Below are 14,115 nucleotides of genomic sequence, written 5' to 3' on the forward strand. Positions count from 1 at the left end.
TTATTTTCTGTTAGTGATGGGTGAACAGGTAGAGGATATGGACAAGCTGTATGAGACGCCGATAGACATGCAGACTACAATCTTTGACCAAGTAGATAACTATCTGCATATGGTGAACAGCGGATTACAGCACGATGAGAAAGAAGATGAACATAGGGAACATGAAGATGCGATTGATGGTGGGGCCAGTCTGAACATGCACCTTTACAATATTAATGATACATTAAATGGTGTTTCTACTGATAACGGTCATTTCGACATGGTTGATTTACATTTCGGGCCCACATTGACTACAGATGACGACCCAACCAAAATGGCCGAACTACAGCATACCACGATACATCATGGCCATCTAGACGTCAATGGAAACCGCAGTGATAGTTTATTCTCGCCATTCGATTCTCCATTAGTACATGACACTCCATCATTGGAGGCTAGGAATAGTATACAACTTACAAATGAGGGTTCCACATCAGCTCTTACAACACCATTTCTGAGCGGCAAGAACCACTATGACGACCACGGGAACTCTATAAATTCCCAGAGCTTTAACTACCATAACAGAAACTCAAGTCTCTCCAAAGTTAGTGGTAAATTCTCCCCAATATCGTCACCAGCACTGACTTCTACTAATCAGGAACAGCAACACTGGAACACATCCTCTAGAAGGGCTTCAAACAGTTCCTCTAGATCAAAAAGAGTGCTACCGAGTGGTAATTCATCTGTTTCTTCTACTTCAAACAAGGTTATAAAGAATAGTCCGTACATGAACGCCAGTTCTAGGAGATTACAAAAGACCATAAGTAATGGGAACTCAAAGAGGGATGAGTGGGACGAATTCATGTTCTCTTTACCGGAGAGTAGTTTAGCTAATGACTTAACAACTGGAAATGATGAAAACATGGATATTAGCTTGCCAGCGGGACACTCACCCACTAAAGAGTACAATAGCTACCCTAAGGTAATATTACCATCTCATGCAGCTGAAAACGAGAGTATGGAAACGGATAACTATGAGAGGGCCAGCTTGCTAGAGGACTCACAACCAGACGAGACACAGAACAATAACCCACAGAACAATAATCCACATAGCAATGGCTCTAGTATCAGTCCTGTTGGCAAAAACGACTCGGTGATGCTAGCCAGTGGCTCACCTGTGTTGAAACCCCAAAATTCAAGTTCTAATATTTTGCAGACACCTTACTCATCTAAAAGAGTTTTCAAGTCGCCAGCGGATATTTCAAGCACTGAACAAACTGCAGACGAGGCTTCCAACGATGCAAGTAATGATGCTAAGTCGAAGGACAAGAAACAAAGGAAACCTTCATCCAGTGGACCCAATAAGCTAAAGAGAACTAATACTGGTGGCAGCATCGGGAGAGTACGATCAGACAGTGCCAGCCAAAACAGCGACTATGTTCAAAGAAAGAAAGAGGTGCATAAGTACGCAGAACAAGAAAGAAGAAACAGGCTGAACAACGCGCTTAGCGATTTGAACTCTTTACTTCCACAAGACTGGAAAGACGCTGTCACAGTCCCATCTAAGGCTATCACAGCTGAACTCGCTTGCAAATACATAAGGACACTGCTCGAAGAGCTTGAGCAGTACAAGAAATGACTACAGATACTCCAAGACAAAACTTCAAATGACTACTTTTTAGCTAGAGTTTTAGACATAAATTATGATTTTTTTTTTCTATCCTCTTTACTATATACTTTTTGTAACACTTGTTCCTCAGGGCATGGGGTACCACGATTTGCATAACTACCTTAGAAATGTAGCATCAAAACCTTAATATATTCACATTTTCAGAACTAGTTGATATATTGTTATATTCCCCATTTTCTCGATATTTTTGAAGAGTATAAGCCACCAATAGTCCATATTTATATGATCCATATAATACTAGTACCTCAGAAATGGGCCACACGTGACTAGATTTTTCCAATCCCAAACTGCCCAACCCATCGCTGTCACTCCTTCGGGGAACGCAAGACGAAAATTTGGACCAATGGGATTGAAGGATAACTGTACGTAGTTTTCTCAGTTCTGTTTGGAGGGCACAAGATAATCATTGCGAATTTCAGTTTACAATTCCCAGCTGCAATCAACAATCATCTACGTATTGAATCCCCAGGGTATGAATAAAAGTTATCATCACCGAGCTTTCCCAGGATTTTTGAGTTACGAAATTCCACTTAACAAATCATCTTCGCCCAATAGGACAAGGGCCGACAATACCGAGGACCTCTTTTCCCACTGTCTATGAACAGAGACTCCCTCCCCCCTCGTATTGTGTACCCAGTAGAGAGTATCTTAACTGTACTTGGGTACTATCGATGAGTGGTTAGGGATTTGTTTGATTGAGTATTTAAGTAAGTTTGTATAATTGGCACAAGTTTCTGTTTTGGAGCAGGTAAAGGCAAGGCATTCCTAAATTGCTAGTCGCACTGTACTGTACATATATTTAAGGAAAGAAAGCTATTAGCATTTGCATAATAAATTTTTTTAGGTTTCAAGGACTATATACAAGAGTAAATCCAGAAGAAATGATCTCATCTATTACTGATTTGTTGGAAGAGTTGAAGGAGACTATAGTGCCAGTTGTCGCCGAGGCTGCTGAGGAGGACCCAGTTGAAGACGAGGAAGAAGAGGACGAGGATGAAGATGAGGACGAAGACGAGGATGAAGAAGAAGGTGTTGACCAATTAGATGCGCTTAGAGAAGAATGCAAGAACACTGAGGAAGGTAAGCATCTAGTACACCACTACATGGAATGTGTGGAGAGAGTTACCAAGCAACAAGAGGACCCAGAATACGAGAATTTGGATTACAAAGAGGACTGTGTCGAGGAGTTCTTCCATTTGCAACATTACTTGGACTCCTGTGCGGCTCCAAGACTATTTGACAAACTAAAATGAAGAGGTTAAAAGAATCATAAAACCCATCGGTTCTTTCCACCTCACCCAATCTTTTCAACCGTTAATGGCAAGAGCATATTCCCTTAAGAAATACTATTTCTTTCACTTCTATTAAATCTCTGATGTTATTTATTCCTTTTTTTTTTTCTTGTTTTTAAACTCACCTACAATTCTATTCTGTTATTATTCTCGATTGTGGAGGAACAGAAATGTCAAAGAAGGAACAAAGTATTTATTTATCAGCTTCTCTCTTTATTTGAGAGGGTTACCCAAACCAAAGAGTCTTGATTTCAAAGTAAATAACAACAAGAGACTCGTCCTTTATTTCTTATAATTTTTTTTTCTATCTCAAATATTCAATATATATAAAAAGAATGACTATCACAGTATAACTTTACCTTTTAAAACTCCCCACTCCTCCCACAGAAAAGACTAGTCTGTATACATTAGACAGTGTTATAAGAACAACATGACAAGATGACAAGATACGAGGTTACAAGTGCCAAATACTTTGTGACTGGAACACCCAGACACACTACCACAACACCCAGACACACAAAACGTTAGCAAGCTACGAAACAAAACAAATTTTCCCACTTTTGTAGTCATAAATAGTCATAAAATCTACTAAGAAACACACGCACACCTCGGAAAAAACAGAAGTCAGCTGCCCCCCTCCAACGCAAAACAGAAGATGCTAATCATCTAAAACGTATATCATGCCTTTCAACATGTGACCACTCGCACATATCCCCATATCATATGCACCAGCATACGGGGTCCTCTCTCCCTCTCCCTCTCCCCCCAGTGATTTTACCGTCTTCAACTCACTTTTGTACTGCACCTTCTGTGGAACCCACTTGCAAGAATACTTCCCGTCATTGGTAGTACTTCTCTCTTCTTTAGAGTTCTACTAGCATAACTAAGTCGCCCCATAAGCTGGCAGAAAAAGTGAAAAAAAAAATTTTTTTTGCAACTTTTTTCAGTCCGGGTTACTTTGTCTTGTGTTGCGTGATTAGCATCAAGATTGTCTTTGAACAGCAAGCACACACACACAAGCCATTACGGGAACAGCTTCTATTGCAACTTTTTGGCCAAACTTGCGCAACCTTCCATCGCTCTCACACTGTAATGTTTTACTTTCTGACCAGATTAACCGACATATATAATGAAATAGGTTTGTAAAGTGTATACTGTAAACTTGATCAATAAGACCTCCGTGACACCTATAACTCATAGAACGTACGTATAGAGTACCCCTCTCCCCACCCATTTTCTGGAGAACGGTTGACTTTTTTTGCGAAGTTGGAATAGTATATCTTACCTACATTTGCATCCAACCCTTGACAAGTGCATATTACTAACTAGTTGTTGTGCCCCAGACGGAAAATATTAATTTTAACCCGTGGAACTGAAACATTTGAACAGAAATTTGAAAAAATGGCTAAGTCTAAGAACCATACCGCTCACAACCAAACCAGAAAGGCCCACAGAAACGGTATCAAGAAGCCAAAGACCTACAAGTACCCATCTTTGAAGGGTGTTGACCCAAAGTTCAGAAGAAACCACAGACACGCTCTACGTGGTACTGCTAAGACTTTGGCTGCCGCTAAGAAATAAATATAAAGAGAACTAAGAATCCAAGGAGTTAAAAGCCCCCTTTAGTTTTTTCTTTCAAACAATTTACATTTATTTCTCTTCTACATATTATAATATATTAAAAGAAACTTTCCAAAAAAAATACTGAACCTGATCCTTCACACAGGCTATTGCCTTTTCCTAAAAAAAGGAAGGCCTCTGCACTGATAATATGCTTGAAAAGCCTCATTGTGATACTGACTCATATATACATAGATTATATCTGTATGTGCGCACCCTCATCGCTGTACTAAACCAGACATGCGTATGCGTATGCGTATGCGTATGCAGAAGTCTGCGCGTGACGGGCCAATATTGTCGTGCTGTACGTGAGGCGTGACTTTACCCGGTTATTAATCACCTGTCCCAATTCCATCTTTTGTGTCTCGGCGGCTATCTCCAGCTGAAAAGTAGCAAAACACAAAATGCATAGAAACTGGAGGGCACGGCAAGCGCCTACTAAATTACACCAAGATAGTACTAACAGGCGCTTGAAGAGCATATAGAGTTTTAATACCGTTTGCGGTAGGGGGTGGTACATAATACTAGTACAGCACACAGAAACATGTCAGTCTCTAGAATTTATATTGCGAACGTTTCGTATTCATCGAGTGAGGAGGATCTCAGGGAGTTCTTGAAAGACTTTAACTTCTCCTCTGTGCTGATTCCCTGTCACACAGTGCGGCGGTTTAGAAGGAACGAGGCCAGGTCGTTTGGTATCGCTTATGTAGACTTCACGTCGAGCGAGGAGGCGGTAAGGGCCGTGGAGGAATTGAACGGTAAGGAGTTCGGCGGACGCGTGTTGAGGGTAAGGACACATAACCCTTACCAACCACCAAAACCGATCAAGGAGAGGTTTGGCACTAAGCTACAACAATTGAAGAAGTTTGCCAAATATGAGGATACAGCGGCATCAGGTGAGAGAGCGCCAACCGACGCGCAGGATCATCCTGACCAACCGCAAGAAGGACATATGAGTCCAGATGTTGTTCTGGTCAATGGAACTACAGATGAGGAACAACAACTTGCCAATGTTATAAACGATCCGGTTACCAACGCGGACGCGCCAGGCACAGAACAGAATATTTCGAAGGAGAAAGCTATCTCAGAGGACACCGTGTATTGTGCATTTTTGCCAAAGGAAACCACAGACAATGACCTGAGAAACTATTTCACTGATTATGGATCCCGAGAGATTTGGATCTTCAGAACCAAAAATGTTAGCAACAGCCGTTTCCGCTTCCGTAACAGGAACCATACAGCGGCTTTGGTTACTTTATCCACAGAATTACCATTGAATAAAGTTATTGAAGAGCTACTGGGGAAGAAACTACTGGGTACCAAAATCTCAATCAAACCAGCTTACATCTACAAGATAAACGAAGTTAAAAAAATTGCAGAACAATCCCATATGCTTGCCACAGAGTATCGCCATCAAAATGGTAACAGTGATGTAGTTATAGGCACACCTAACGAGGCCCTGCTAAATAGTACACAGGTAGCTTCCCAAATCATTGGCTCAAATCCAGAAATTGAAGTTTCTAATCAAAATTCATCATCCATTGCCAATGTCGCAGAAACTAATGGGAATGTTGGGGATACTCCAATTACAAAACTAGACTCCAGAAATAACATAAAAATAGTTAATATAGGTAATCCACAAGATAAGACAAAAAAAAATCAACCAAATGACAACAAGGAATTGAACAAAATAGATTTAGAAACCAAGAATGATTCTTTACATTTGGAGAGTATCTGTGATCCGATAATTTCAATTGACATGAGCGGCATGACTAAACAAAGTGTAGGTTCCAACAAGAAGAAAAACAAAAAGAAAAAATCTGCCAGGGGAAAAGAAGTTAGAAAACTATCTGTTTCAAACACAACTACCCAATAGTAATTAGTTCTACAAATGAAACCAAAATTTCCCTTTTTTTAAATGGCATTGAATCATCAGGAATTTGCGAGATGTCGTCAAACTAGAAAGCGAGAAAAATCACTAAAAATAATATAATCGCGCCAGCTATCAAGTATTAACTTAAAAAAAAAACTTTATTTTCGTATTTGTACCACTATTTAAAACTGCTTTGCCTAATTGTCATTGCCTAATTGTGATTAGCAAATTGGTGAGAGCTAGTATTACACTAGCTCACATTACATCACTAAATACGTTATATAAAACCAACTGATCCCATCGCTCGGATCATTTTCCTTTTTGTTTACATTTCGGATTCATAAGAGATGAGCTAGGCGATCCGCCATATTATAAAATCAATTTAGAACTCAGTATCATTCTGATCAAAGACTAACAAATCTGTACGTTTATTTTAAGCTGCCGTCACGTATCTGTCACTGATTTAGTTATTCCCTAGTGGTAGCAGTTGGTATTCTTCTTCCCACTTTGACTAGAACCTGCAATGAAAGTGGAAGAGCTAATTATCGATGGTTTTAAGTCATACGCCACCAGAACTGTGATATCTGATTGGGATCCACAGTTCAATGCTATTACAGGTCTTAACGGTTCTGGTAAATCAAATATTCTGGATGCAATATGTTTTGTGCTAGGTATATCTTCGATGGCAACTGTTAGAGCATCGAATCTACAGGATCTGATCTACAAGAGGGGCCAAGCCGGTGTAACGAAAGCTAGTGTTACCATAGTGTTTGATAATACGGATAAATCTAATACCCCAATTGGGTTTTCCGAGTACCCTAAAATATCAGTCACGCGTCAAATAGTTCTAGGTGGCACATCGAAATACCTGATCAATGGTCACAGAGCTCCACAGCAATCTGTCCTGCAGCTTTTCCAGTCCGTGCAACTAAATATCAATAACCCAAATTTCTTAATTATGCAAGGTAAAATTACGAAGATATTGAATATGAAGCCCTCAGAAATACTTTCACTGATCGAAGAAGCCGCTGGTACCAAAATGTTCGAGGATAGGAAAGAAAAAGCGGAAAGGACAATGCAAAAAAAAGAAACTAAGCTACAAGAAAACAGGACACTTTTAAAAGAAGAAATCGATCCACAATTGGAAAAACTGCGCAATGAGAAGAGATTATTCCTCGAATTCCAAACTATTCAGGCGGATCTGGAAACAACCGAGAAAGTCGTCATTGCAACAGACTACCAAAAAATGTTGAATTCAAGGGACTCAATTAAAACTGTTCTAGAAACTAGTAATTCCAAGATGGACGAGCTACAAAAGAAAATAGATCTTGTCAATAGGGAGATTTCTAATCTCAACGAAGATTTGCAACAAACCATGAAGCAAAAGAAAAAAGAACTAGAAAATGATACAAATATAAAAGCTATGGAGAGTAAAGAAGATAAACTACTGAGCGAAATTGCTAAATTAAAGGCAAACCTTAAAATCAACGGTGATAATATCTTGGATGGTAAGCAGAAGCAAAAACGTCTCACAGTTAAAATTGAGAAATCCAAGCAACTTCTAGATAGTAAATCACAACTCCTAGAAGACTCAAAATCTAAATCAAGAAACTGTGAAGCCGATCTGACAAGATTAAACTCAATTTTCAAACAGAAGGAGGAGCTATTGTCGGTGCTTTCAACTGGTATTTCTTCCACTGGTGGAACAGAAGGTGGTTATGAAGCACAGATCTCAAGCGTTAATGACAAAATAAACGATAACAGCATTGAAATAGAAAAAAATAAAATGAAAATTGAACTTTTGAAAAAGGAGTTTATGGAGAATGAAGAGAAAATTGGAAAATCTCAATTACAGGTAGAAACTCACATGAAAGAAAGGAAGCAACTAACAGAAATTTGCAAGAAGCTGGAAGAAGACATATTCTCTCATGGATTTAGACCAGAAGCATTCAAGGAACTAAAAAATCGGGAATACGAACTTGATCAAGCCATTTACAAAACAAACAGAGATTGTGAAGGTCTAAGAAGGAGAGTAGCTGGAATTGAGTTTCAATATAGTAAACCATTTGAGAGTTTTGACCCTAATTCCGTCAAAGGTGTTACCGCCGAACTATTTAGTATACCAGAACAAAATATGAAGTACGTTATTGGCCTACAAATTTGTGCTGGTGGCAGACTTTACAATGTTATTGTGGATAATGAGAAAACTGGCTCAGCATTGCTTCAAAAAGGTAGACTACGCAAGAGGGTTACAATTATTCCTTTGGATAAGGTTATTTCCAGACCATTGAATCAAAATAAGCTTAAACTTGCCAAACAATTAGCACCAGGTAAAGTGGAACTTGCTCTAAACCTTATTGGCTATAGTGATGAAGTTGTTAAAGCAATGGAGTTTATATTTGGTAATAGTTTGATATGTGATGATGCAGAAACAGCAAAGAAGATAACATTTAATCCGGGTATAAGGACGAGAAGCATAACCTTGGAAGGTGATATTTACGATCCCGAGGGGACACTCTCAGGTGGTACAAGAAATAATACAAATACACTTCTAGTAGATATACAGCAGTACAATACCTTAAAAAAGGAACTACTAGCAATGAATGAAGAGAAGCAAAATATTCATAAACAATTAAAGATTCTTGAAGCGAAATCAAATGAAACATCAAACTTGCAAAAAGAACTGAGTCTGAAGAAACATCGATTAGATATCTTGGAGCGTACTATGAATTCGGAGCCCTCTTTGATGATGCAAAACAGAAATGGAGAAATAGAAAATGAAGTCAAAACTCTTGAAGACTCAACGAAGCAAAAAATGCTAGAAAACAGCAGCCTCGAAGCCGAAATAGAAAAATTACGGAAAGACATGGTAGACTTTTCCAAAAATAAAGGTGCTAAGTTGAAAGAACTCAAAGCTGAAGTACATGAACTAAATGAGCAAATAAAAGACCTAGAATCAGAATCAGAAAAACTAAATGATACATATGAAAAAATCAAGGTTGAAACTGAGCAGATCGCAAATGAGATTGATACAGATACAAAATCATTGGATTCAACTGTACAAGATATCGAGAAAAAGTTGGAAGAAGAGATTAAAATAAATAAAATGCTGAAGACCAGTGAGGAGGAACTCATGTCGGTTCAGAACGATCTTAATGTTGAAAGAAAAAGGATCTCGAATATAGATGATGAACTTGAAGAGCTTGAGCGAACTATAAAACAAAAGGAGGAAAGTAAAAATACCTATGAACTGGAACTGAAACAGTTACACCATGATCTAAGTAAATATAAAAACAGCACTGATGGTATTGAGAAGGCCTTGAATGATATTCAAGAAGAGCATGAATGGGTCACGGATGAAATGCTTGTAAGAAGTATATGTGAGCAGAATGCTGGCGTTAATGTCAATGAATACCGTCATCGAATGGAACAACTACAAAAAAACTTTGACGAATTGAGAAGAAAAGTCAATCCTAATATTATGAACATGATAGAAAGTGTTGAAAAGAAAGGTGAAGCTCTGAAAACTATGATTCGCACCATTGAAAAGGATAAAAAGAAAATTGAGGACACCATTTCGAAATTAAACGAATACAAAAAGGAAACTCTAGTTAAAACCTGGAAGAAAGTTACTAAAGATTTTGGTAATATTTTTTGTGATTTACTTCCAAATTCATCTGCTAAACTAGTACCTTGCGAAGGAAAAGATATTACAGAAGGTTTGGAGGTCAAAGTCAAATTAGGTAATCTATGGAAGGAAAGCCTGGTCGAACTATCTGGTGGCCAAAGATCGCTAATTGCGCTATCGCTGATCATGGCTCTTCTTCAGTTCAGACCCGCACCTATGTATATTTTGGATGAAGTAGACGCTGCGTTAGATTTAAGTCACACACAAAATATAGGTCATTTGATTAAAACTAGATTCAAGGGGTCACAATTTATTGTAGTTTCATTAAAGGAAGGTATGTTCACAAACGCAAATAGAGTTTTTCGAACCAGGTTCCAGGATGGTACCTCCGTTGTTAGTATAATGTAGAGCATTGTTTAAAAATAGATCAATTAGACTAATTAGCTTCATATTATTCAAAATTCGAAAATTCAAATCTCAAAAAAAACAGAAATGCTATATTTCTCTTAAATGAAACAAGTATATAAATAGTTATATCAAATTTATCAACTAATAGACTTCCAAGATATATCTGGAAGATTCCTTCAGTTCCTCGATGATGTCGCCTAGGTTAACCTTCAAACCCTTCTCACCAGCATCAGCCGCATAAATATCTTGCAAAGCTTGAGTAATATCAGGAACTGGCCAAGTTGGACCACACAAGTAGAACGCACCTTCCTTATCAACCATAGCAGACTTCAACGCAGGTAAACTTTCTCTGATACGATCCTGAATATAAATTTTTTGAGGTTGATCTCTCGAAAAGGCAGCACCAATATGAGTAATGATACCAGCGTCTTTGTAAGCTTCCCATAACTCACCATATAGATATTCTTCTCTTTTATGTCTGGAGCCCAAGAATAGATAAACTTCACCAATTTCCTCACCTTGTTCCTTCTGCCACAATTTCTCCTCAACAATGGCCTTGAATGGTGCCAAACCAGTACCCAAACCACTCATGATAACTGGCTGCTTTGGTGAAGGTGGCAACTTCATGACAGAAGGTTTGACGCTTACGACCAATTCTGAGCCAACAGAAAGTTCAGAGATATACTTAGAAGCTTGACCGAATCTCTTTCTACCCTTGTTGTCAATCCAGTCGACAACAACGATCAGCAAATGAACTTCATTAGGATGAACCTTTTGAGATGAGGCAATAGAGTATTCTCTTCTCTTCAAAGGTGAAATAATGGTAACCAATTCTTCCAATGGTGGCCTAGCAGAAGGATACAATTCAAAGATATCAGCGTAAGTGTAGTATTCAACATCCTGGTACTTCTTAAGCTCAACTGCACCAGCTGGTGTGACCAACTTTTGAAGCTTCTTCTTTTCTTCTTCGTCAGTGGCATATTCAACCAATGCTTCGTAAAATCTCTTTGGTGGCTTACCAAAGATATCTAGCTTATCAATGAAAGCATGTAGAACAGAACTTGCTTCTAATTTACCGTTGTTGTCCTTATTAGGAACGAAGACAATATCGGTTTCATCCAGACCGTAGGATTTCAAGAACTCTCTTACTTGTTCTTCATTATTTCTAGCATGGATACCAAGTGCTTCACCAATATCGTATTTCAAACCAGTACCCGAAATGTCAAACTCGATATGGAAGATGTATCTGTCATAGTCTTCTGGAGTAACACGTCTGTTTTCCTTAACCTTGACAACAAAATTCTTGACTGGCAAGTCCGGTCTCAACTCCTCAGTGGTTTCATAAGCTTCCTTAAAGGCCAAAGCTTTAGCAATACTTGATTTCGAGTTAACTTCTGCTTCTGGGTATAGCTTTTGGGAAGATTGGCTTACATTAAATGAAGTTTCAATTGGGAAGATTGGCAACTCTCTAATTTCATCTTCCTCTTCCTCATCCGTTTCTGCTTTTTCTTCAACTGGCTCTTCGAGCTTGGCAAAGTCAGGATATAAATCAGTAGAAATTACCTTCACACTGGATTCAACGCCCTTTAGGATTTGGTCAGCAAACTCAGGAGCAGTTGTCTTATCCTCAGCACTCGCAGAATTCCAAACATCTTGGATATGCTGTTCTAGTCCACGTTTGGTGGTCAAGTTCCAGACCAGTGCTTGAATGATGTAACCAATGAATCTCTCAGATTCGATTGCAGTCTTATCGACAACGTACAAGTTTATATTTCTTTCAGCGACAGCGTTTAAGAAGTGGACTGGGAACTTTAGGTTTTCAGTGTATGACTCAACCTGAGATAGATCAACATCTTTAGTAGACTTTGAAGTTGCTACAACTAGTACACCCCCTTTCTTGATTGTAGCGATGATGTTGAAGTGGTTCAGCAATGCACTGTCTTCAACAATGGAGACATCAGCTGCATCAATGTTAGATAGAATAGCAGTCTCATGGTCTGAGTTGACCAGTTGGGCCTGGTAAGTGCCAGCATTGTTAATGTTGTCGTACTTTGATCTGAAAGAGATGTGACTACCAGAGGTGAACGAGAAGGATAATGCCAGCTTTGAGGCCAGGTCGATGTTGATCGACTTATCGGAAGCCCAGTAGATGAAAGACTTACTTGTTCCCTTAGAGTCTTCGCCGATGCTGATCGTGTCCACAGGGCTGAAAGTCTCGATGATCTGTTTGATGGCAGCTGGAGACCAAACAAAATCAGGCTTGTACAAGTACTCAGAGACTTGGATATCTCTACGGTTGGAGTAGAACAAAGCAGCCGAGACCCTTGACTTCAGTAGAGAGGACGAGTCACCGGTCAAGGATTGGCCGATGACTACGATTTTCTTAGCGGTCTTTGGAATGACTGCAGTGAACTTCTCGACGTTGAAAGGCAAAGGTACTCTCACTGCGATAACACCCACATTTGATTGGAAGGAGTTCTTAACTGCGTCAATGAACAGTTCAGATTCCAATGAACCGTGAGTAACGTAGATAACCTCCGCAGACTCGACATTTTGGGTCTGGAAATTGTGAATTTTCAACCCAGAGACCTCGTTAAACTTACCGAGCACATCTTCAAATGAGTTTGAGTCGATGGAAGGCAGCAGTTTCTCCAATTTCTTGATGATGTCGGCCTGTTTGTCGAAATCCAAAGCTGGAACCACACCGATGGCTCTAGAGTAGTTGAGACCGTCGAAAAGGTGCACAGCACCGCGAGCCTTAGCAAACTTAGACACAGCCACGGTCAGCAAAGTGGTTGCTGCAACTTCTTTGGTCGAGACTGGCGTCACTACACCATACCCAAGCTTCGCAGCGCTATCGAGAGCAGTGACATAGTCGTTAGTCACGGCACCTGACTCAGAGTCATAGCCCAGAGCACCGACGTTCAACACCACTCTGCTGTCGCCAGCCTGGGCCAGCGCACGGTGGAAGTATGGCAGCGAGTAAGATGGCGCGATTATACCGACTAAGCCGGCTCTGCCAGCTTTACCGCTGGCGTAGCCCAGCGGTGTGGCACCGGCACCGGCACGCACATCCAGTTGGCGTATGTGAGCCTTCTCATCACCTGGGAACAGCAGATCAGACTGCGAGAAAGTCCTGTATCCGAAGACATCCTTGACCTGAGCGGTCAGCACAGCGTTTATCGCGTCCGTAGCTGGTCCATACGGACCTTCAAAGGGGTTTACCACAGACATGTTTGGCTTTTGTTAGTGGGTTACCTCTCATTCATTATGTACTAAAGTTGCACAGTGTTCAAACCATTACAGTGCAACAACAGCTTATTTATATACAACTACTTTGGTGTCTCGAGAATATTTCACAAGAAGCCACAGTAGCACTTTATCCGTTATTGCAGCAGCAAACCTTATCTAGTCCTCTGTGTGTATGTGATGTGATGTGATGTGATGTGATGTGTGTATGTGTGTATTTGTGTGTGTGGAGGAGATGTGGTCATGTGATATTCTTGTCCTCCTTTCTCTCTGTGTATGGACGTGTGAATGTGTGCTAAGTCAGGTGATGTTGTACTCGTATTTATGGATATACCAGGATACGTATTATATATCATATGATATAACGTGTATAGGT

The 14,115-nt window shown here is 39.8% G+C and overlaps 6 protein-coding genes across 6 annotated transcripts; 5 read left to right on the plus strand and 1 right to left on the minus strand.

Annotated features, from left to right (window-relative positions):
- Window positions 1–16: 16 nt before the first annotated feature.
- On the plus strand, window positions 17–1,618 carry PHO4 (phosphate-sensing transcription factor PHO4; the record flags this gene model as incomplete). The annotated part of the gene is made up of 1 exon (XM_445634.1): window positions 17–1,618. The coding sequence occupies one exon, from the start codon at window positions 17–19 to the stop codon at window positions 1,616–1,618; it is 1,602 nt and encodes a 533-aa protein (XP_445634.1).
- Window positions 1,619–2,550: 932 nt separating this feature from the next.
- QCR6 (ubiquinol--cytochrome-c reductase subunit 6) lies at window positions 2,551–2,922 on the plus strand (the record flags this gene model as incomplete). Its single annotated transcript, XM_445635.1, has 1 exon — window positions 2,551–2,922. The coding sequence occupies one exon, from the start codon at window positions 2,551–2,553 to the stop codon at window positions 2,920–2,922; it is 372 nt and encodes a 123-aa protein (XP_445635.1).
- Window positions 2,923–4,362: 1,440 nt separating this feature from the next.
- Window positions 4,363–4,542, plus strand: RPL29 (60S ribosomal protein eL29; the record flags this gene model as incomplete). The annotated part of the gene is made up of 1 exon (XM_445636.1): window positions 4,363–4,542. One exon carries the CDS (start codon window positions 4,363–4,365, stop codon window positions 4,540–4,542), a length of 180 nt encoding a protein of 59 aa, XP_445636.1.
- A 583-nt stretch (window positions 4,543–5,125) lies between these two features.
- On the plus strand, window positions 5,126–6,457 carry RRT5 (Rrt5p; the record flags this gene model as incomplete). Its single annotated transcript, XM_445637.1, has 1 exon — window positions 5,126–6,457. The coding sequence occupies one exon, from the start codon at window positions 5,126–5,128 to the stop codon at window positions 6,455–6,457; it is 1,332 nt and encodes a 443-aa protein (XP_445637.1).
- Window positions 6,458–6,977: 520 nt separating this feature from the next.
- SMC2 (condensin subunit SMC2) lies at window positions 6,978–10,490 on the plus strand (the record flags this gene model as incomplete). The annotated part of the gene is made up of 1 exon (XM_445638.1): window positions 6,978–10,490. The coding sequence occupies one exon, from the start codon at window positions 6,978–6,980 to the stop codon at window positions 10,488–10,490; it is 3,513 nt and encodes a 1,170-aa protein (XP_445638.1).
- A 141-nt stretch (window positions 10,491–10,631) lies between these two features.
- On the minus strand, window positions 10,632–13,724 carry MET10 (sulfite reductase subunit alpha; the record flags this gene model as incomplete). Its single annotated transcript, XM_445639.1, has 1 exon — window positions 10,632–13,724. One exon carries the CDS (start codon window positions 13,722–13,724, stop codon window positions 10,632–10,634), a length of 3,093 nt encoding a protein of 1,030 aa, XP_445639.1.
- Window positions 13,725–14,115: the final 391 nt, after the last annotated feature.

This window comes from Nakaseomyces glabratus, chromosome D (genome assembly GCF_010111755.1).
Source record: "Nakaseomyces glabratus chromosome D, complete sequence".
In the NCBI taxonomy this organism is placed as follows: domain Eukaryota; kingdom Fungi; phylum Ascomycota; class Saccharomycetes; order Saccharomycetales; family Saccharomycetaceae; genus Nakaseomyces; species Nakaseomyces glabratus.